Source organism: Leuciscus leuciscus, assembly GCF_965113295.1.
Source record: "Leuciscus leuciscus genome assembly, chromosome: 2".
Taxonomy (NCBI): Eukaryota; Metazoa; Chordata; class Actinopteri; order Cypriniformes; family Leuciscidae; genus Leuciscus; species Leuciscus leuciscus.
This window is the reverse complement of record NC_138726.1, coordinates 6,587,226-6,610,090: the sequence shown is the minus strand read 5'-3', so window position 1 is coordinate 6,610,090 and position 22,865 is coordinate 6,587,226. Positions and strand designations below refer to the sequence as shown.

At 39.2% G+C, this 22,865-nt stretch overlaps 3 protein-coding genes across 27 annotated transcripts in view; 1 reads left to right on the top strand and 2 right to left on the bottom strand.

Annotated features, from left to right (window-relative positions):
- Window positions 1–5,095, bottom strand: part of mical2a (microtubule associated monooxygenase, calponin and LIM domain containing 2a) — a 74,070-nt gene extending 68,975 nt beyond the window's left edge. For 3 of the 21 annotated variants that reach the window (XR_014203763.1, XM_082162025.1, XM_082162033.1), the window contains exon 1: window positions 4,719–5,090. The gene's annotated coding sequence lies outside the window, so the exon portion shown is untranslated. Of the gene's footprint in view, window positions 1–4,718 lie in introns of all 21 variants that reach the window. The other 18 variants (XM_082162043.1, XM_082162041.1, XM_082162042.1 and 15 more) reach the window with 13 other exon arrangements.
- Window positions 5,096–6,999: 1,904 nt separating this feature from the next.
- On the top strand, window positions 7,000–15,851 carry dkk3a (dickkopf WNT signaling pathway inhibitor 3a). Its single transcript, XM_082162074.1, has 7 exons — window positions 7,000–7,350; window positions 8,175–8,300; window positions 8,528–8,611; window positions 10,054–10,146; window positions 11,659–11,803; window positions 13,427–13,583; window positions 14,015–15,851. The coding sequence occupies exons 1-7, from the start codon at window positions 7,153–7,155 to the stop codon at window positions 14,100–14,102; spliced, it is 891 nt and encodes a 296-aa protein (XP_082018200.1). The 5' UTR covers window positions 7,000–7,152; the 3' UTR covers window positions 14,103–15,851.
- Window positions 15,852–18,535: 2,684 nt separating this feature from the next.
- usp47 (ubiquitin specific peptidase 47) overlaps window positions 18,536–22,865 on the bottom strand; it is a 36,587-nt gene continuing 32,257 nt past the window's right edge. For all 5 annotated transcript variants that reach the window (XM_082162017.1, XM_082162016.1, XM_082162019.1 and 2 more), the window contains 5 exons: window positions 22,725–22,843; window positions 22,395–22,525; window positions 22,259–22,306; window positions 21,243–21,373; window positions 18,536–19,976 (listed from right to left, as the gene is read on the bottom strand). In XM_082162017.1, the coding sequence (XP_082018143.1) occupies window positions 19,802–19,976; window positions 21,243–21,373; window positions 22,259–22,306; window positions 22,395–22,525; window positions 22,725–22,843 (604 nt within the window). In that variant the 3' untranslated portion in view covers window positions 18,536–19,801. The remainder of the gene's footprint in view (window positions 19,977–21,242; window positions 21,374–22,258; window positions 22,307–22,394; window positions 22,526–22,724; window positions 22,844–22,865) is intronic.

Sequence of the window (22,865 nt, the reverse complement as noted above, 5' to 3'; positions counted from 1 at the left end):
CAGATCTACAATGTTATCTCATATTCACTCTTAATAGTGTATTTATAAATGCATTCTATCTATAGCTAGTGATTATATTTGAAAGCCGATAACCGATATATTGGCCGATAAATCTAAATCCAAATTTTTATATAATTTTTGAGAGCCTGATTACAAAGTTAAGATTACATGTAGCCTTGTTTGAACCAGTAAGTTGTAAGTTTTAATTTTAATACATTTTACACTCGTATGGCCAACTTTCCTTACCAAAAAAATTCGAATCATATTTCAAGTAATTAAAAACCATCACGGCGAACAGTGAGCATCTGAATTGTCTCGGCTTAAGGAAATAATCCATTACTTATACATACAGACGGTTGGTCTGGGAACGCCCCCGGGAACGCCCCGTCACGTGATGTGAATTTAGCCCATGGGGGAAAACATTGCCTTGGCGCTAATTGAAATACACGGGACAATCATGCCGAAGAGTTGCTGTGTCGTTTTCTGTACCGTCAATAAACAAACAAATTATGAATTGAAGTTCTACATCCTTCCTAATAAACACACAGAACCGGAAAGGAGGACAAAATGGCTACAAGCAATAAGGCGTGAGGATCATTCGCTACGTAATGACGCGAGCCGTGAACCTATGGAGTAGTTCGAGGTCTACACTCAATACAGACTGCAGTCTGTGAGTTAGGGATAACTGTCAGCACAGTCCCTCGGCAACTTCGTACTACTGATCACCGTTTTACGAAAGGATTAATAGTTTGGAGTGAAGCATACGTACAATTGGTAAGTGACAAGATTTTATGGAGTTATATAGTATGCAACATACGAAAGTTGATTGAGTTATAGGCTAATGTTACCGCTACAGCTGCCGCGATGTCTTACCTGGAGATTCAACCAGATCACAAAATATGTCTGGAAATGACACCTCCGGCCATTTGGTTGAGTCATTGACCCAGTTTTTAATTAAATAAGGGCAATCATAACTTATTGCAGTTAATTTTGCAATGTACCGTTGCCGGTCGGCAGGCGTCAATGACTCTCAATACGACATTTTTGTCATTCAAATACACCCGATGTTTGCGGTGTTTTCCCCCACGCCGACTCCACCCTCGCCACGCCAGACCACGCCCCCAACTATGACTAGATGCCGACTGTATGTATTGGCTTTAAAATACCCGGCAAATCTTATTATCGGACCAATGACGATAATATTAAATATGAACATGTATCGGCCGATGTCGATAAGGTGGCCGATATATCGTGCATTAACCAGAACTATTGTTACCATCACGACTGAAAACAAAAACAGCGCTCAGTCTTGGTCCCTCAGATAAAATGAAATACTACAATTGCCAGTAGGTGGCGGCAAATCACTGTCTTAACGAGTTAGTCATTGAATCATTCAGTCAAACAATTCGTTCAAAACAGCTGATTCTTTCAGGGACAAAGCAGAAGTGAATGAGTAGTTAAGTCATTCATTAGAACGATTCGTTCAAAAATGTGGAATCATTCAGTAAGGAAACTACTGTTTGGAACTATTTTCGTTGGCAAAATAGAGGAAAAACAGACAATATTGTGCCTAAAATGTAAGTCACCTAATAGCCTATTAACTTATTGTTTATTGAATTGTTGTATAAAATCAATATCACATTTGCAAACGTGCTGATATTTGGGTAAATAGCACTTTTGTTTGTGTGATATTGCTTATAAATATTAAAAACAAGTTATTGTAAACTTTTTTTTTTTTTTTTTTTTTTTTTTTACCATTTAAAAAAAAAAAAGTTTTGGAAGCATTTTTATTAATTTTGGTGGCAAGAGCGGGTCTCTTTTTCAAGTGCAAGCGGAGGCCTGTTCTGTTGCAAGTCCCGTTATAAGTGAACTGGGCGAAACATAACAAAGGCACCGCTACTGGATAACTGTAGTATAAGCGAACTAACAGTAGAATACGTATTAGTCAATTATTCCTTCCATTATTAATGTCAGTCAGTAGCACAAATGTCACAGGAAAAACACATTAAAGTGTAATACGTAGTTTTAGGGGTTTGTTTAAATCACTAACGATATGGTATTAAAAATAATATATTAAAAATATAATATGTATTAACAACAGTGGAAAATAGTAGAAAGTGCAAAACAAGGTTCACCAACTGCCTTTTCTTTTTTTTTTAACACACCAAATAAGGGGACATCATTGGCCAGTGTTTAAAAAATGAATTTATAAGTATAACATATTCCCAATATAAAGATATACGTACAACATGATTGGTTTCATGTCTTGCCAAAAAAGCGTTCTTTCCACACTATTTCTGTGCTTATATCAACATGGCAAAGCCCCTCAGTAAAAATTCCTTATTTAACAGTAACACATGGACTAACTTCTGACAAATGAGGGTGTTGGAGTACATGGTGTCCAGGACACATAACTGGCAGAGTGAGCTTGTCAGTGTCTGATCTAGGAGATATCTTCAGTGGATTCAGCACTGCCGCTCTATAGTGGCCAAACGCACTGACCGTTATTGAGGAAATTCCACCCAACCGGACAGAAAGGTGGTTTAAATAAAATGTGATGAATGTTCGTCTGTCTCACTGTCTGTTGAATGCTCTGTGGACTGTAATAGGAATGCACTTCTGTTGAGGGGATTTCAATGCGTTTGTAACAGGGCTGTATGTAATCATATCATTCATACGATGTGCTGGTTAATTTTGTGGGTGTGCAAAAACATGAATCTGGTACTTACAGATTGAATTCCTCTCAAATAATTAGAAAAATAATTTTTACAAAAAAATAAATCTGCTTTTTATTAATAAGTGTGAATCATCTTGTGAGGTATGACATACATTTATTGCTCATCCACAGAGGAAGTTGACACTGTTTGTTTTGGCGAGTGAATCACAAAACTCACAGGGCTTTACCAGAGTTAAACTGCATGAACACTTTACTTGAAGTCTATTTATAAAGCATCATAAAGATAATCTTATATAATAGACATTGTGATGATGCATTGTTGTTTCATAAATAACTGTAACTAGTGCCACAAGTTAAAATACATCATAATACTATATTTATGGTTAAATCTTAAAACAGTATGTCAAATCTTAAAACTAAAGGTTCTTCAATGGTTCTTTGTTACTGAGATGCCTATGGATCAGAAGAACGTCAATATTTAGCTTGATTGTCATCTCCAAAAAGCAAACTTCAGGTTGAGCGTAAACAATTCTGTGTTTAAAGTCCAAAAGGTGAAAATGTGTCGAATATCCAAAGGGTGAATGTACCGCTTTCCAACATTCACTGTCTGGATTATATTACTAAAAGTCTCATTGAGATCTGGACCAAGAAAAGTGTGTGAAAATCAAGTGGTGTGAAATCTACTAAACTTCACACAAGTTCAAGTGCAGGTTACTGAACGAGCCACTGGTTCCTAGAAGAAACATTAAAAGGAGTATTAACTTTCTCACACTGAGAACAACCAATCATTCATCTCTCTCTCTCTCTCTCTCTCTCTCTCTCTCTCTCTGAGACAGAGCGAGCCACAGTTGCATTTTAAATCAAAAGATAAGATGAGACTTAAAAGGATTAGAAGGTCCAAAACAAAAGGTGAAATGAATATGCATATAAAATGACAAAAGCACACTGCTTTTTAAAATCTCATACTCATAGATGTGATTCTATTAAGTGATGTAAGGTGCAAAACTAAATGTATTTCATACTTTTATACATACACAGTGGCCCCAAAAAGTTTGGATCCTTAAGTCACATTTGTCTGGTTGTCTTTGCATTAGAGTTGCAAGAGTTGCATCCGCAAACAAACGATGCTTCACCTTTTAATTTTGTAATTAAAACCAACTAGCGACAATTTTAGTGGATGCCTTAAGTAACTATGTTCCACTAACATTTGACAAAAAGTATGTCGTAATTTATAAACAATATTGTTTAGACAATATTATTTTAGAATGTAAACTAATTTTGTTATAATGCTAAGATATTAAGACATTTTTAAGTGTGGCTTATACCTTTGGTGTCACTGTACTTCATGTCTCTGAGTTGCAGAGATTTCAAAGAATAACCAATTTCGGTTCCCCAAAGATTAAAACAACCACTTTTTAAGTGTGAAGAACATAAAATATAAAGACCCCTTTTCCATTGTAAATAAAGTTTTGTGCTATAAAAAGGTTCCGGATGTTAAAGGTTCTTCATAGATGCGAATAGGCTAAAGAACCTTTATCTTTATAGCTAGAACTGCACCCTTAATAACAATCGTTTGATTTTTAAATAACAATGAAAAGAATGTCATATAAAAACAGGTCAGACAGACGTTTAAAAAGCAGCTTCCTCTCTAAATGGAGATGCCCTACTAAACTATTTTACTTAAGCCTACTGGAATTGAATAAACTAAAAATATGTATTAGATCACGAGAGCTATAATCTTTCATAAAGAATGAGACAGGCTATAGTTTGCTTCGTCAAGTTAACTAATCAATAAATGAACCAGACGTCTTGACTCCGACTTGTTGTGGCGGCACAGTTTCATAATATGTAAAAACGTTTTACAAAAACGATGTAATATCTAGGCTAAATCGCTTTCTGCCGGTGAAATTGAACCGAAACAACCTGTCATTGGAACTCAATGGATAGTGATACTATAGCCTACTCAGAGGAAGAGCGATTCAACAAGACTGTTCACAAAATACAGGTTTACAAATACTACAAATAAGTAATAGGCACCTACTTTTCATTATTAGTCCGTGTGGGATTGAAGGCACAGGTACAGTACAGCGGCTCCGTGTGACTGACAGTCAGTCAGAAGTGAGAGGCAATGAAGCGCGCGCGCGTGTTGATCTGTTGACTGACTCTATAGCTGGAGGCGTGTGTGTGTGTGTGATCCGCAATCAGACCTTCTCTTTCACAAGACACAAAATATACTGGCTATCATCCACAGTTAGAGGCTCACTGACGTTTGATGACATGCGAGGAAGGTTTTATTGGCTGTGTGTGTATTTTATAGTGGAGGCAGAAACCTAATGTCCAAATGAAGTGTTATCCGTGTTCGTTCCATTTGAAATCACTACAACTCTTAATCACTTGCTGACATAAACCAGCGATAATGAGAGGACAGGTATTTCACTCGTCCTAAAGGCTTCCGGAAGGCAACAGGTGATAGTTCATTCTTTTTCATACATTCATTTAAGGACTCAGAGGTGAACCATGAACGAGAATCACTGATATAATCTATCGTTATCTGTAAACTGAAAGCTTTAAATATTTCAAATGATTCAAATGCAACTGAAGTTTCATGGACGCTGGTCAGTATTGGGCTATGGGACTAAATCAAACTAGACAATGGCGTCACCACGTGGATCAAACATGCCATTAATGTGCCATTCAGGAGTTAAAACCAAAACGGTTAAAGCAATACATGCAATAGCTGTTTGTGGGGTTATTATATCCAATCCATATGATAATGGATATTTTGTGCTGGGAATTATTTGATGAGAATTTTTTTTTAAAACGTGTTTGAATCGGTTTTCGGTTCTTTTTTTTTTTTGAGTTCATAAGAGCGATTCTTGAATGAATTGTTCTTTTGAGTCAGATCTGTGTCTGAATGATTCGTTCACTAATCTGACCGATTCAGTTATCCAGTTCAGTTCACTAGCCACATTAATTGCCACTAGTGTTTAATCTCCTTTAAACATTAATTAAAACAATTATTATTTTCATAAACACTTTTTGTTATTCTGGTTGAAACTCTCTTCACATCCTGATAGTAATCAATAGAAGTGGTCTAAATATTAAAAAGTGTACATATACATATGTGGAAGTCTCAAAACCCCCAAAATGTTCGTCCAATCATTGCATTTGGTCCGAATGCAATGATAGGACGTCCTACCTGCATGTCAACAATGAACATTCGTATTTCCATATCTCCGTGCAGACATCATATACATTATCAGCGAGTTTTGTAAGGCTATGCAGAGTTGTTTACAGATGTCAGTCACCAAGTGCCACAAACTAACAGCAGCCACCTTTAACAGTTCCTCCTGGACCAAAACAACGAGATTATACTAGGTGTTCATGCCATTGTAACCATAATTTCACGAGTTCACACTTACGAATGATCAGAGAGTAAATGGTTATGCGTATTTGGCGTGCTGTCCGGGGGGAGGGCTCCGAGCTCGGAAATTGGGCCCGAACCCAGAGTGCTCCCCCGTCTCTGGTTAGGAAGATAACCATGCAAGTGAGGAGATGGGGTGGTGGAGGGATGCTGAAAACTGTCGAGGAATATGAGTGAGTCGACTGCGTATATTTATAGGTTTAACTCCTGCTGATTGAGTGGTCCTGTTGATTACTGACTGATGACAGCTGGTTGGAATGACTTGATTGCTTGATCATTAGAACGTGTTCCTCCCGAACCTTGTTAATAAAACATCATTACAAGATGGCAACCCGTGACGTTCTCCATTTGCTGTTCACGTCCTCGGACTCAGATTTATGAGTTTCTCTGGCAATACTATCACCATCTAAATTAATCTGCAGCCGTCAGGTGGTAAATCCAATCGAGCTCTGTAAGTTGTTTAGGTTCATTGATATTGTAATGTTTTGAGACATGAGGTAATTTAACGCCATATCTCGTGACGCTTTGCAGAATCTGCTCTGGCTGTGCGCGCTCATGTGTTTTGGAGGTGGCTGGGGAAGGTGGGATCTTTCAAAGCTAGCTTGCTATTGTTAGCCTCTCCGAAATTGCCTACCCTACCGTTAACTATTATTTAGGAATTGATTTTAGACCTTTTGTTTACGTCACCTAATAAAGACAAGATTAAGTCATGTCTTGCATAAATATATATCCAGGTAAATAAAAAAAAAAAAAAAAAAAAATAGAATAAGAAAATAAAAACAGAATAAAAAAATAAAAAGTCAAATAATTCAAATATGTAATTGTACATCACCGTTGATTTGCATACGAGGAATGCGCGCGCAGTCGCACTGAATGCATGAATATGCAGTATATGTGGGTATAGCCAGAGATGCAGAAGGAGGATTGTGTGTTTGTGTGGACGTGCATCGCATCGCACAGCTGGAGCTGCTCTGATCACACACACACATTTACTGCACAGCTCCTCTGATCACACACACACATACTGTATAGCATCAGCCGCGCCGTCAACATGTTTCTGCTCGGATTCAGCCTGTGCCTGGGCATCGTCCATGGAATCGTCCCCGACATATCCAAAACAGACATGGACATCATTGCAAACATGGAAACAAATGTAGTGCAAGGACAATCGACACTGAGCGATGTGTTCAAAGATGTGGAGGAACAGATGGAGGACACGCAGCAGAAGCTGGAGGACGCGCTGCATCAGGTTTCTGCTTTAAATACAGTATAACCTATTTATAAGCGATTTGGACAATCATTTGAACCTCTGTCATAACTAATAATAGCTTTATTTTGATAATAGCATCACTGGTTATGAGAACGGACTTAGTGTTGTGTTCTTCTGTGCAGACATAATCACATATTTGTGAAAGTGTCATGAACTGACCTGTATTGCATTATGACCAATCAAGATTTTCAGAATCTACAGATACACATTTTCAAACAATTTTTTTTATGTGAACCCTATTGTTAGGTGATTCTTCAAAGATCCCCCAAATGTGCCATTTATCATCAACTTGATATTAAAGAACTGATGACAGATTAAGTTGAAAAGTGGATATCAGTAATTCATATTAAATTGATAATCGGTCTATCTTATAGGCCTTTTAGCTCTTTACTGGAAAATGTATAGTCAGGTCTGTATGTGCTTTATGTGGTAAAATATGAACTAACTGGTTTTATTCAAGTCAAAAAGAGTATTTATTATTACCGAATAAACAAAGTACCCACTGTAAGGAAGAATCATCATAATAAAATTTGACATTATAATGAATTATAAAGTTGTGATTTTTAAGCTTGAAAGGGTCTTTTAGTTTTCCTTCTTGCTACGCTCAGCTCTTTGTGAGTGAAATCTATATAAGATTATTTTGAAAAAAAAATTTTAATCAGTAATCATGAATGGCTAAAAAAGCCATGCAAATCAGTGAAAGTGATTTTTCAGAGCCAGTTCAAATTGAAATAGCTCACAGTTTGATTTATTGCAGAGTTTTTGAATAAGAGCTTCTTTTATTCTCTCTCTCTCTCCCTCAGATGGACAATGAGACCGCAAAATCAAGCCTCCATCCACACAACGTCTCTTCAAACCTCCAAAATTACAGCAGTATTGAAATCATAGCTGGGAATCAATCTAATTATATCACTGAGAGAATCAATATGGTAGGTGAAGAGCTTTAGTACGATTCAGTCACTTTCCAGACCTGATTCTGACTGGTCCAATCATTTGGCATAATGACCACTTAAAAGTAACTGAGTTGTTCTAGACGTGCTATTTCTCTTGTGCCACTCGCCATGTTTCTTCTTGTACCATCATTCTATGTGTGTATCATGTTTTAAATGCATGATAAACTCAGCGGCTAAATGCACATCTGTCTTTTTACTCCCAGACAACAGACAATCCAGCTGAAGACACCAACAGCTCAACAACCATGCGGCCAGGAGATAAAAAGAACAGCACTGATCGTGATCACGTAAGCTGTCTCTCTGTCTAGTTGTGTCTGCACAGACGTCAGGAAGAATAGTGTTCAGGAAGAGGAATACTCTTCCTCGGCATTTCATTTCCCGTCTGACTGAAACGAGTCTGGTTTTATTGACCTGGTCTTTTAGATGACAGGGTTCTGGATCCGAGGCGACAGTTCAGCTGATAATCGACGGATCTCGTCTGAGGCTTTCCGGATCCATTTGACATTTCAGATCTACTCATTCCAGGCGTCCTGTGAGGTCATACAAAGAAAGCGAATGCTGAATAATTGAGAGTGTATTTCCCTACAGGTCTGCTTTTAGGCAGTATAAAACCATTGGGCAATGGAAAGAAATACTGGAAATTTTCTGCCAGGACATGATCTGTTTGTTTCATTATCTGACTGGCACACTGCTTAAGTGCGCGGACGGAAAGCTGTCTCTCAGAAGGTGGTCGCAAATGTGGGACGTGCTCGATGTTAAAAAGTGTTATTAAGCACATTAAGCAGTTAAAAAGAACTCAATGCGGGGCTCGCACTGACTGACACACAGCGTAAGCGTGCGCACAGAAAGCCACGTCTCTCAGAATACGGTCGCGAATTCAGTTCTGCTATTGCTAATTTAACGTTTAAATATGTAATTTTGGTGATCAAAGATGAGTTTCAAGGGATGAAATGATTGACTACAGGGGGGACACATTTCAAGGGCTCCGCCACTAGTGGGCACTCGTGCAGCGTAAACAAGGACGTACATCCAAGTTAGCGAGGGAAGGGCATAAAATGGACTTAAACGCAGTTATTCTTTACAAAATATTTGCCATTTGCTAGTCAGTTGCAGGTGGTTAAGGGGGAGGGACATTTGTCCTAGACAGCATTTGATTGGACAAAAGTCTGTGTAGTGCAGGATGAGTCATCGATATTTTTGGTCTGTTTTTCCAGATGAGACTACATTTCAAATGCATAGATTTGCAAAATAAATATCACAATTAATTACAAAGAAATGGCAAGAAACACATTTGATTAATTAGATGTGGACTAAAAGCAACAATTAAGGTCCTTAAGTATAATTTGTAATCATATAATTGCAGTGGTTGTATTTAATAAGTTTAATATATTTATTTCTTCTAAAGATAATGGAAGGTATGACTTTTTCCTCTGTTAAATATTTATGAACCAGGGTTAAAAAAAAAAAAGGGAAATTAAGCATTAAGGGATAAAACGCTTTTTGTCCTACACTTCAAAATCAGCCTAAACGTGGGGGTGTAGATATAAACCACACCTACAGTATATGACCAGCTCACATCCTCCTGAAACCCTGTGAATGTTGTTTTAACTCTGTGGTGAAGTATAACACTGCTATTGATTAGGTATGTGGACTATGTGCTTGAAGTTCGAAGCTCAAATCTCCTCTGTTCCTTCTTGAAGGTTTTGAATGCTTTTCTTGTGTCTCTCAGGAGTGTGTCATTGATGAAGACTGTGAGAAGGGCAGGTACTGTCTCTACGAGTCACACAGCTCAAAGTGTCTACCCTGCAAACAGCTTGATGCGGTAAGAGGTTTCAAATTTCACAGACCAGGCACACTCCAAGGTACACTTAACCTCCAGTATTATCCAGAATAAAAGATTCTCTAGTGTGCTTAGTGCATGCTAGGTGTTCAGCCTAGTCCCTAGTTATTTCCACTTGGTGCGTTTGGTTTTATGCTCAAAGATTGTACCGTATAATGTGGCTTTCCAACAATATGATGCAACTGAGCCTGCATTGTGACTGCATTGCAGCACGAGTGCACCTGGAATCTGATATGCTGGAGCGTTTCTCCTTTGGGTTTCACATCAAAGTGCAGAGATTGCTAAATATGAGCATCTCCGGCCCCACACAGGACACTGAGTTCACCTCGAGGCACGGGAAGTAGGGTAGCCAACTAAGCAGAATACAGATGTGCATTACTCTTACAGGATACTGTTGAAGCAGATTGTAACTAGTTTAAATTTAAAATGATCTCATTAATTGGAAAGCACAGCGAATGCAATTTTGTGTTTTTTAATAATGGATGAATGAAGGGAATCGGTGTGGAATCAGAATCATTACACTCCTCGAACGATTCTCCTCATTCCTACCCAGAACCTCTTATAAATTACATAGCAACACGCTGACATCATGGTGGCAAAGATTGCACAGCCAGATACTAGTCTTAAAGTCCCCCTGGGGTCAATAATTGTATCCCTTAAAACTCATCTTTGATCACCAAAATGACATATTTAAATGTTTTTTTCTTTCTTGAATAGCTTGATTATAACTCGATACCCTTGCCTCATTTAGTATACTTGGTTCTATGAATATGCAAATGAGCCCCGCCTCCACTCACACCAGCTCAGAGATCCACTCGTTGATAATCACACGTTGACCAGGGGCTGTTTCCCGAACAACGACGTAACTCGCTGCTTAACTACCATAGTATGATGCATCGTTGAAAGCTATAGTCACGACTGTTTCCCGAAACTGTACTGTCGCAAAGTGGTCGTTCAACCACGTTGGTTTATGATGCCACGCACGTGGTGGAGTAATAACTTTTTTTAATTAATCTGTTTGATATCGAATTAACGCTAGATGTTTTGCTATAAATTACAGACATGGCATCTGAGGACTATTTCTAATTTTTAGCAAACAATTTTTTTCTGTGTATTAACTTGCACGGATTAATTGTCCACCACAAGACTAGTAATATGCGCTAACAAAGTAAATAGGGTCAATTTTGATTTCATGTCGACTTTAAAGCATATTAAAAACACCACATAGACATATGAACAACATTAAAAGCTTGATTTTTCACCACAGGGGGAGCTTTAAATGTACTGTTTAGATATTAGGAACTGTTCATATTAGTGTTAGTAGTGATATGTGGAGATGCATTGCTGCAGGACGACCTGTGCGTTGATGTGCTGAAAGAAAGAATCGTGTTTGATTTGATTAAAAATATGCTGAAATGTAAGTGTAACATGAACCAAAGAAGTAACTCAAAGGGTGAATAGCTGTCTCACGGCACTCTACGTTATCCCCCTCAGACGTGCACCAAAGATGAGGAATGCTGTGCGGGACAGCTGTGTGTGTGGGGTCAGTGTGCGAGGAACAGCTCGAAGGGAGACGCGGGAACCATCTGTCAGTACCAAAGAGACTGTAAGGAGGAGTTCTGCTGTGCCTTCCATAAAGGTAGGAGCATCTAGCATCACAGGAGCGGGTCATATTATCTGTTCAATATTTTGGTTGGCATATGCTGTGACACTTCTTGATAGTGATGTGGTGTTCATGAATGAATCTGAGGTTTTGAACAAATCTTTTAAAGGGGTCATGAACTGGCTTTTAAAAAAAATTTATATTGTTGCCTGAGGTCAACTTATGACGTTCGCAGTTTTTACATTCAAAAACATCAAAATGAATAAGTAATAGGCTATTTTCTACCCTGGTTTTGAGCCTAGCTCCTGAAACGCTCGGTTTTAATGGGCGTGCGTGTTGAAGACTTGGAAGGAAACGCCCACTGCTATGATTGGATAACAGTTTTGCATATTATAATGAGTTTCATGTAATGCGCAAATAGGTGGGCGGGGCTAAACAGGCAGTGTTGAAGTAGGCGCTGATCTTCTTCTGAGGAGGAGGAGGCGGGGTTTGATACCCTTTGACGTCATAGATCCACTTTGAAAAAGCTGTCGTTCGCTGCGCCTAGTGTCAATAAAAGCTTTTATTGGACTAACAAGGAAGTTTTCAGTTCTGAAACTTACAGGATATTCTTATAGCATGATAATGACCTCTTATTTGTCAAAAGCTCAAGGAAAATATGATTTCTCAGTTCATCACCCCTTTAAGTGAATGAATCACTCTCATTCACTTAGGCTGTGTCCGAAATCGCATACTCTCTTGAGTAGGTACTTACTTTGAATAAGTACGTACTTTGTGACTGCTAAAAAAGTATGTTCTATATAGTATAAATGTGTGTAGTATGAATGTAATCCGGACGCACTACATTCGCCATGTTGTCATTATCATGTGACCCACCAGCATCAGTTGTGTCGCTTCACCGCCATTCACAAATCCTCTCCCGTGGCATCATGGGATAGTAAAGTGTCCATCGTATGCACACTTCAGAATCTCGTCGGAAGTAGTAGGTCATCCGGCACTTTTTGCCTACACTTTTACGAGTACTGTGAATTCAGATTTACTACTCTTTTCGGGTTACATCTACTAGATTACATCGGATTACATCTATGGACATACTACTCTTGTCCGAATTACATTTATACTATATAGAACATACTTATTTAGCAGTCACAAAGTAAATACTATTTAGTAGAGAAGTATGTGATTTTGGATGGTACCTTACTCATATTTCTCCCTCCCATTTAAAGGTCCATTTTGAAGTGTGTGTAAAGGCCGACTTTAGCACAAACCAATAGTATTCAAGAGTGTGTTGTGAAGGAGCATTTCATTGGGTTGGATCTGCTGAATGAATACACCTAGCTTTGCTGAATCACTCATCTCTTTCGCATTAGCAAAGTTTCTGATCGACTTTTACAATACAACAGATCTACGTTTTTGTGAGGAAAACACTTGGTATAGATGATTTGTAGATGCACACATTTTAATAAAGGATAATAAGGCTTGTTGCAATGACTATCATGACATATAAGACACTAATTTGTCACCACCTACTGGCGTTAATATGTAACACCACTGAACGAATCAGTACGACTCTTTGGTGAACGGAATTAAATGACTTGATTCACTAAGGTGAATCATTTCCACCATTGATTCATAACTACTAATGTATTCATTTTTCAGCCTTGCTATTCCCAGTGTGCAGCTCTAAGCCAATAGAACGCGAGCGCTGCATCATTTCAGCCAATCACCTGATGGAGCTGCTGTCATGGGATCTGGAGGGGGAGAATCCTCAAGAGCACTGCCCATGTGCCGGTGACCTGCAGTGCCAACATCTGGGGTAAGAAGCCCTAAAGGCCATCTCATTCTGAACAATATATTATAGATTATTATTCATACACTACCAGTCAAACATTTGTGGAAAGTTTTTGAAAGAAGTCTCACCAAGGCTGCATTTATTTGATTTAAAAATACAGTTAAAACACTAATATTGTGAAATATTATTACAATTGAAAAGAACTGTTTTCTATTTTAATATATGTGAAAATTTAATTTATTCCTGTGATGCAAAGCTGAGATTTCAGCATCATTACTCCAGTCGTCAGTGTCACATGATCCTTTAGAAATCATTCTAATATGCTGGTGTGTTGCTAAAGAAACATTTCATATGATCAATGAAAACAGTGTGATATTTATGTGGAAACCGTGATGCACTAACATTCACAAGTTATGAAATTGGTCATAAACGTTGTTTTTGCCGTCTTTTATCAGACGAGGCACTCTGTGCCTGAAGAGCCAGAACTCCAGCGAGGAGGACCTCACTGACACCCTCTACTCTGAGATCGACTACCTCGTCTAGTGAGCCTGACAGATGAAGACAAGCTGCCGAAACAGACATGAACGCTTCATCATCACTCCAAAGCTTTGTAGGAAACGCCTTCCCTTTAATCACCCAAACTTACAGGCTCTGAATCGCTGAAGGCCTGAATATAAAAGAGCGTTCACACTGACATTGATTTGAATGCCCGGATTTCATTCAGTGCGAATGAGAGTTGGTGATTTGACCCGAGTGTTGATGCAAAGTTGGGGGCGTCGAGTAGTGACACTTCAATAGTCGAGTGAGGCAAGATGATTCATGTTCGACTCATGTACTTTATGTTCAAAGCTATGACCAGTTAGGCAGATCGTAACATTTGGGCATAAACCAGATCTAGTTCGTCAAATCAGTGTGTCAGTGTGAACAGCCCTCAAGTGTTGAAGCTCAACTGTGGGTTTTTAGCTTGGGAAGGAAGCACACATTATTAATGTAAAGTATTAATGCTTCAATATAATATGTATGGCAGAGAAAATATGAGGACAGCTCTGATGAGATCAATCCATCTTAGTGTAGTATAGTAGCTAAAGTGACGCATCCATACAACAAACCTCATGTAATCTCCCCAGGCAATAAATACAAAACATGCTCCAGAAAATAAAGAGTTGAAAAACATGTGTTGCTTCTATCTTTTCATATTCAGTGTATAATCTGAACCAATGAGGGTTTGAACTAAAATGGTTCTCTTTATTTAATTGGTCCACTTGTATGTTATAATTAATTTCTTAATAAAGGTGACACCATATTTACCCTTCTGCAAAATTTCATAGGTGAGATCATCATTTTAATGGGAATCCACACAAATTTCGTGTGTGAGCGAAAGATTTCACTGGTTCACGTTGGTCATGCGAACTCGCTACGTTGACCAGGTTGGTTTGAACGTAACTTTGTGAGCTTAGCTTCATACATCTCGACATTATTGACACTAAACCTTTTTTGCCCGCAAAATGTGGCTAATGTGACCTCAGCTTAAGGCCCCAAAATACAAACTAAATCAAGCAAAAAGGAAATTCGTCTGGTGTTTGTTTTGGAAGTTCGAAACTGCTTCTGCTTGCCAAAGCGAACTTTCTAAAAAATGTCAACCTTTGAACTAGCATTGGCTCATGGCGATGATGTAATAGAGAGCCTAAGTCCCTCCCCTCCGCTTCCGGCTCATGGGACCTTATTTCGGAAAAAAATATGTATGGTAGTCAATGGCGAGAGACAACTTATCTTTTTATTCCGTCTGAACTGTGCCCTGAATTACACATATGATGTTTGTCAATTTTAAAGATAATTATGAAAGTCAAGAAAGTCGCAGGTTGTCATAAAACAGAAGAGTAACATTTAGTTTTATGTGAAAATCGCTCAATTAACTACATCTCTCGTCTCGCACTATGTACGTATGTGTGCAGTCTGGTACAAAACACTCAGGCATGACGGTGTAACGTTACCATTATAACGTAAGACTATAGAAAAAATGACAGATGTTAGCTTCAGTAAAGTTAGCTTCATTCATTGAGAGAAAAGGTATGACGTCACATGTGCGCCTTTTGGGTTTGTAGTCTTTGTAATTACGTATTTTCAGTCTTATACCTCAACAGCTTTACATCAAACTGTGATTTTCTTGACTTTAAAATGTATCTTTTAAATTGACAAACATCATATGTGTAATTCAGGGCACAATTCAAACGAGATCAAAATATTTGTTGTCTCTCGCCATTGACTACCATACAATATTTTTCCGAAATAAGGTCCCATCAGAGCCCGTCTACGGAGAGCCTGTCCACTCCCTATTAAGCCCTATTGTACCGAATTTTGGTTGTAGTACCACCAGAGTTCCACTGGGGGCGCTTGCCATGAGTGCAAAATGAATGGGAGTCAATGGGGCTAGACGGCTAAATTTGTCTCTTTCACCCGATTGCCGTTGAGAAATCTCAGATGTGATTGTAGAATTTGCAAGTTCAACATGGGTTATAGGTCGAAAGTTGAATGAACGAGTACTTATGTCGTTTTGATTTCTTACAGGTTGAGTTGTTGTTGCCCATAACACGCTAGCATTCTGCTAATGACGTCAGCATTCTGACGTCACTGACATTTTGAAAGACTTTTTTAAAGCAAATAAGTGACTCTAAAAAATCTAACACCCAGCAATGTGTAATTTCTTTGCATCTCCTTTCGAATACAACATTCAAATTACTAGACAAAAAATTATATCCTGAGAAAAGTGGATTTTGAGGGGTATACCGCCATTGACCTCCATTCATTCTGCACTCGTCCTGTGAGCGCCCTCATATGGAATCAGAGTGGAACTGCAACCAGTTCAAAAGCCGGAAGTGTAGTGAGAGTGAAACTTCTCGCCATATTAGACATTCTCTGGTCCCATGGTAGTGTACCGGAAGGGGAGGGACTTAGGCTCTCTATAGGTGGGTGTGGCTCTGAGGCCCCGCCTTCTTTGACATGGAAAAGTTCTCCGGTTAATTTCTTCTTGTTGAGTCCGTCGAGGTGATGAGCCATTTCTGCAGTCTAATTTCAATAATAGACAATCTTTTGAAAGTTATGACGGTATGTACACTGTATTTTATATAATTACTACTAGTATAATTGCTAACACTTTATAATAAGTACACAGGAATAAAATACTTGCAAATCATTTGCAAACTTTTATAGTTAATTCATAGTTCATAGATTGTAGTCTCTACGTTGTTAATATATGAATAGGCTATATACAAATAGTGAGCTCTTCATTTGTTGTCGCTGCAATTAACAAAATTATCATTGTTTAATTAGCGCATATGTAAAGAGTTAGATCATGTTTTTTTATGCGTTAAATAGTTCTCACTTTAGATTAGGTCACAAAAAATTGGAAAGTAAGAAATGAAAAGCTACACGCTCCATCAATTAGGGTTAGAAGAACTGTTGCCAAATATATAATATGCTAGAAACATAATAATCACTGCAATAATGATCCAATCATAGACTCTTAAGCATTTGCCTACTTAAATCCAAACAGCGACTTTTTTTGTCCGGGCAGTGAATAATGCTGTCGATACTGTATGTTTTTGTGCCTATGCAAATGTAATCAATGTATGTGTGGTAGAAAAACAACAACATACAAATACTCGTTAAAGGACAAGTTCGGTATTTTACACTTAAAGCCCTGTTTACAGATCGTATCTGATGAAATAGAACGGTTAAGATTAAAATTTGGACACATGCTCCTGTCCCGAGAATTTTAGGTTCATTTCGCTTTTGTGGACCTATTTTGCCAAATGCGTCACACCCGTGATTCTTCCGTTGAGAGCTTGAATAATAGACACTCCAGCCCAGTTGGTGGCGATAATGCACCTTTGCCAATTGCAAGCAAACCACGGGCATTTCATTGAATACACAGAAGAAGCAGAAGAAGAAGCGGCGGAGTAATACCATAAAGGTGCTGCGGTCTCACAGCACGTCCTATTAAAGTCAATGGAGTTGGACAAAAACTACGATAAAACCTGTTGGAATGCATCTTTTTCAGCGATTTTTGAGGGAACATATCAGTGAACACCCCCTGACCACTCGGTGAGTTTCACGTCTTTGTAAACGAAAGTTTAATGTGTTTTTAGGACGGAATCTTCCAGTGCATATAGACAACCATTGTAGGGGTGGTGGGGGGGAAGCGAAATAAACCTAAAATTCTCGGGACAGCAGCATGTGTCCAAATTTTAATCTTAACCGTTCTATTTCATCAGATACGATCTGTAAACAGGGCTTTAAGTGTAAAATACCGAACTTGTCCTTTAACATACATCAGTTAGTTAGGGGAGAGAATCATAGGCGCCGATTTATGTACGCCGTCTGTCCGGATTTCTTCGAGGGGAGGGTCTATGGGAGGGTAAATGTATGGGTTTTATAGGATATTTCGATCTAATGGACAAAATAAGCTCACGTAATTTACATGTGTACGCGACCGGAGACGACGGAAAAACACATGGAGAGCATCAGCTTTAGTTTCTGCTCTGAAGACACAAGACCAGCCGAACACTGTGAGTGTGTGTTAGAAATCAGGAATGGAGAGAGAACATTGAGCTTGGTACGTTTTTCCTCTTCAAACCAAACTTGAGTCTTCAAAGTTTAAATCCCGTCTGGCTAGAGCTCTTCCCATAATGTTGCGCATTAGGTCAGTAGACGGAGAGAAGACGGTCTTTAGTGGCAATTTGAACACATTCGACCACATGAGCGTTTACACTACGAAAGCAATCCGGTCGAATGTGTTTTCCACTACCTCAAAGTGGTTGAAAGTGGACGAGCTCAAACCGCTTTAGACCCCGTTTACACCTGTGTTTAGAGTCGTCCACTTGTGATCCGATCGACCAAAACGCATCTTAATACCAGGTGTAAGCGGCCTAAAATATGAGATCTTCATATACGTCAACCTGGAAGCAGGCAAACAGAGATTGATTGTTGCTTTTTATTTCAGTATTGGCATGTCTACTGTGAACAGCTTGTGGCAGCATTAGGAACCCAGAAACCTGCGGCGTTCAGTCGAGCTCAAACACCGGCGTCCGAACCCTCGATTTCCAGCTACGCAAAAACAGCAGCGAGATGCATTTCCACACATGCACACACACACACACACACACACACACCTGCCACATCTGAACCCACAGGCTCTGTTCACATTGTGCAGAAATAAAAACAAAAAAAATGAAAAAGAAACACAGGACATGTCTAAATGGAAAAAGAAAAGCCGAGTACAGAAAAATTAAAACACGTGCCATTAAAAGTCACTCACAAGACCAAACATCACCTTTATCAGTCTGAAGTGACATAATTTACATGAAAAAAAAAAAATGAATCAGGTGAACAAAGCGCACTACTTGATTCATGTCGCCCTATACTCTTAAAGGCTTGCAATTCATATGTACCAGTGTCATGAGCCCCAGCAGGAAGTAGTGAGAGGAGGAGCTTCAGCAGTCGGTGGGCGGGCAAACCGCTAACCACACCCACACACAAAAGGAAGCATAAACTGCAAGAATAGAACCTGTTCAGCCAGAAAAGAAGCATTTAATTTCACAACTATGTGTTAAATAAACAAAAGGAGAGATATCCCAATATTCAAGTGAGAGCATCATACCCAAAATTTCAAGTGAAAGTGTCATACAACGACTGGAGTCGATCGAAGAGCTCTCCGAAATGGAAGATGAGCAGTGCGGGCGCTTGGAGGTGACTGGATACATTACGCACTGTGCTCGAGTGACTCGGGACGATGACAATTTGTCACGCTGGATCGCATCTCAAAATTATAGAGTGAGTGATGGACAAACAGCAAATGCAGAACGACGGGACGAAAAAAAATCAATGGAGATGGCGCACCGAGAGTGCAAAATCAAGAGGGCGATAAAATCTCTCCCAAACTGCCCCCTTTCTTCTAACAAACGCACCCATCTCTGTATTATTAAATCGATTTATCTGAATGATATTGAACTTGAAATAGCTTTTGCACTTCCCTTTAAACTTTACAGTACAATAAACTATGGTGCACAATAGTACTCTTGAGTACTATGCGTTCTGGAGCTCAAAGAAGAGAGCGTCAGCCGGACAGCACTGGTGACGTTGATTCAACGTGTGGCCCAAATGCCAGGGTGGCTGGCGAGGCAGCGCTACACTGCAGCGGGCAGGTCAGATAGAGAATAGGGAAGGATAGTCCACCCCCGCCCCTCTCAGTCCTGTCCAGGGTCTTTGGTGGGCCCTCCGTCCAGGTATATTTTGAGGGCCTTCTCTTTGCGGGGGGAGTAGCTGACCCGGTGGCCCGTCTTCAGCAGACGACTGCTCTCCTTCTTCATCAGTTCGTTGCGCTCCTCTTCAGAGAGATCCATGAGCTCCTCAGTGCTGTCCCTGTGGAGGAGGGAGCGGGGAAACGCATGAGTGACAAGTTCACCAGCAACAACTGGTCAATCGCTGATTAAAGTCATTCATTTAGTTCATTTTAGCTTTATAACGACATGTTAATGTTAAATTAAAAGTAGTTTAGCAATTGTAATAACATAACATAGCATAACCAGCCTTTAACAATAAAATCCACATTATTAAAACAATAATTAAATAATAAATATAAATAATTAAATCAAAATGATGAACAATAATATAATATACCCTGCCTTAACAATCTAGCTGTTAACAATTAAATCCACATTAAAACAAAAATTAAATAATAAATATAAATAGTTAAATCAAAACAATAATATAAACATAATATAATAGCCTAACATTAACTAGCCTTTAATAAGACCAATTAAACTAGTCTGACAAATCACTGATTCTGAAAATGTGCATTTTTAAACTTCAAACTGTTTAAAAAGATGCACATAGTATGTCTTAAATTGCCCCCATTATGCTATTTTAACGGTTCCTGATTTCAGTCTCCTACAACAGGCATCTGGGGTCAAAAAACACTTTAATTTTCTCATAATATCCATCACCTCTTTTCTCACAGTGTCTGAAACAGTTTCAGTTTCTCTAAACCCCTCCTTTCCGAGAGCTTCCTCTGCTCTGATTGGTCAGATGGAGTCAGTGTGTTGTGATTGGTCGACTGCTTACAGCACGTGTCAGAAACTAAACGGCCATTACCATATCTGAATTTCAGTTCTTCCTCAGCACTAGTAAACACAGTGATACGAACAGTTATGATGGCGCCGGTTTTTCCATATCAATTTCATCTTTTGGAAATGCATCAAAGTGGGTTTGCTTTTTCAGTGCAGAAAATAGCGTTTTTACAACATGTCGACAACATGAACCACACTCTTCCAGTCTCAGATACATCTACAGTGTTTGAGGGCGGGTCAAAGTAGACGTTATTCATAGGCAGCCAATGAAGACCATAGGTTGGCATTATGCAAATCTATTACAAACCTACGTAGGTTCTTGCAGGAAGTGAGACTGGAATTACTGATGACTTGTTTCAGGCAGTTCAGAATTATCATTACTTTTTTGGGAGACACTAACTCTTTGAAACTTAACAGACCTTTTACATTCACAATCAGCTATATTACACACTGCATGAAAGGTAATATATTAAAAAGCATAATAGAGGCAGTTTAAAATAGAATTTCCTTTCAGAACATAAAGAGACTTAATTCCATTTCTGAAAGGTAAAGGCTTCACCTGTAGAAGATCACAGCGCCATCATCACAGATGTAGAGTGGCCAGACATTGAGGGTGGAGACTTTAGGATTCCAATCTAAATCCTGATGGATCTCCAGCACTGAAATGTCACAAGGAAAAGTTCCTCGTCCCTGTAGGAGAAACAAGACACTCATTAGCCGCTTTCCGACCGGAGGAACCTTTTCACAGTTCCTAGAACTATAGGCTAAAGTACCCGTATGTTCCTGCGGTGCGAACATGCAGACTAGGAACGACTTTAGTTCTAGGAACTCCATTTGGAGGAACTAATTTAGCTCCTACTTCAGAGTAGGATCTAAACCAGCACTATAGGAACTACCCGTGACGTTAGTGTACGCTGATGACCGAACGCACGCAAAACACCAGCACCTGCCATTTTAAAACAGCTATATGTAAACACACAGATTATAGCCTATATATTTACTCCAGAAACTAGATACAAACATGGAAAACAGTGACAGATGGGCCTCTAAACCTTTATGCTGAAGAGAAAATCCAACGCAACTTTGAGGGGACCAAGTCAAACATGATTATGTATTTCTGCTCAGCTAGCAACACTGGACATCAACCACACGGCATAAAGGCTAATAACTTTTTTTTCATATACTGTGTACTTTCTATAACATTTCTATCTAATAACATGTTTAACAGTACTGTTAGACAGATCGCTAACTAATGAACACAGAGAATGCGAGCATTGTTTGCTCTGGCGTTCTCAGCGCCGTCAAAATAAAGGTCCTTCGCTCCGTCAAAATAAAAGTCGCCGTGCTTGCGTCACTCCCTTACCCCTCCTACCAGTTCCTATGGCCACTTGGCCAGTGCGAACGCAAACAGCAAAACCAAGTTTGGGGGAGAGTAGTTCATAGAACTGTTTAGAAGTGGACAGTTCCTATAACTAAGTTCCTGTAACTACTTGGTCGGAAAGCGGCTAATATCTGAGGCACTGCAAGAAGGGCATCTGAAACTCAACTAAATCTGCTCCCAAAAGACTGTCGTACCTTGGCAAACTCCAGGTTTTCCAAAGGAATTCCACTCATTTCGCTGAGCTGAGGAAACAAACAAAAAAGAGATTAGCACTCAAATGACAATTGGGAATTCTAAGCATTCGTCAGAAACATTGCGTATTCCACACACCTTCTCCTTGAGCTCCTCTACGCTGCTGCTCTCCAGCACCACCTCCCGAAAGGCCTCCAGCTTCATCTGGGCAGGACACCAGCGACGGGTCAGAACCGCCAACTGAGACATGGACTTCATCCGCTCCGGTTCTACAAGCAAGGAAATCAATGATGGACAAAATGCAGTAGTCAACATTTGAAGTGGATCAAAAAAAGTTAATCAAAGAACGGGTATTGTTCAAAATTCATGTATAACTTTGATAAAAGGTTTTGATCCACTTCAAATGTTGACTGATGTACATGGCATGCTGGTTTAGGCTTAGAAAATGTATGATAAACATGTCTTCACCATCAAGGACTTCCAGGAACACCTCCCAGTTACTGGAGATGTTGATGTCCTCCTCATAGACGTGATAATCCAGAAACACTGTGCCTGGGTTCTTCCAGGTCTTCTTCCTGAGTCTAAACCTGTGACACACAGAGGCACACA

Coding starts and splice junctions, on each gene's coding strand:
- dkk3a (XM_082162074.1), top strand. CDS start 7,153: ATGTTTCTGCTCGGATTCAGCCTGTGCCTGGGCATCGTCCATGGAATC. Junction 8,612..10,053: donor ACAGCACTGATCGTGATCAC/GTAAGCTGTCTC, acceptor TGTGTCTCTCAG/GAGTGTGTCATTGATGAAGA. Junction 11,804..13,426: donor CTGCTGTGCCTTCCATAAAG/GTAGGAGCATCT, acceptor TTCATTTTTCAG/CCTTGCTATTCCCAGTGTGC.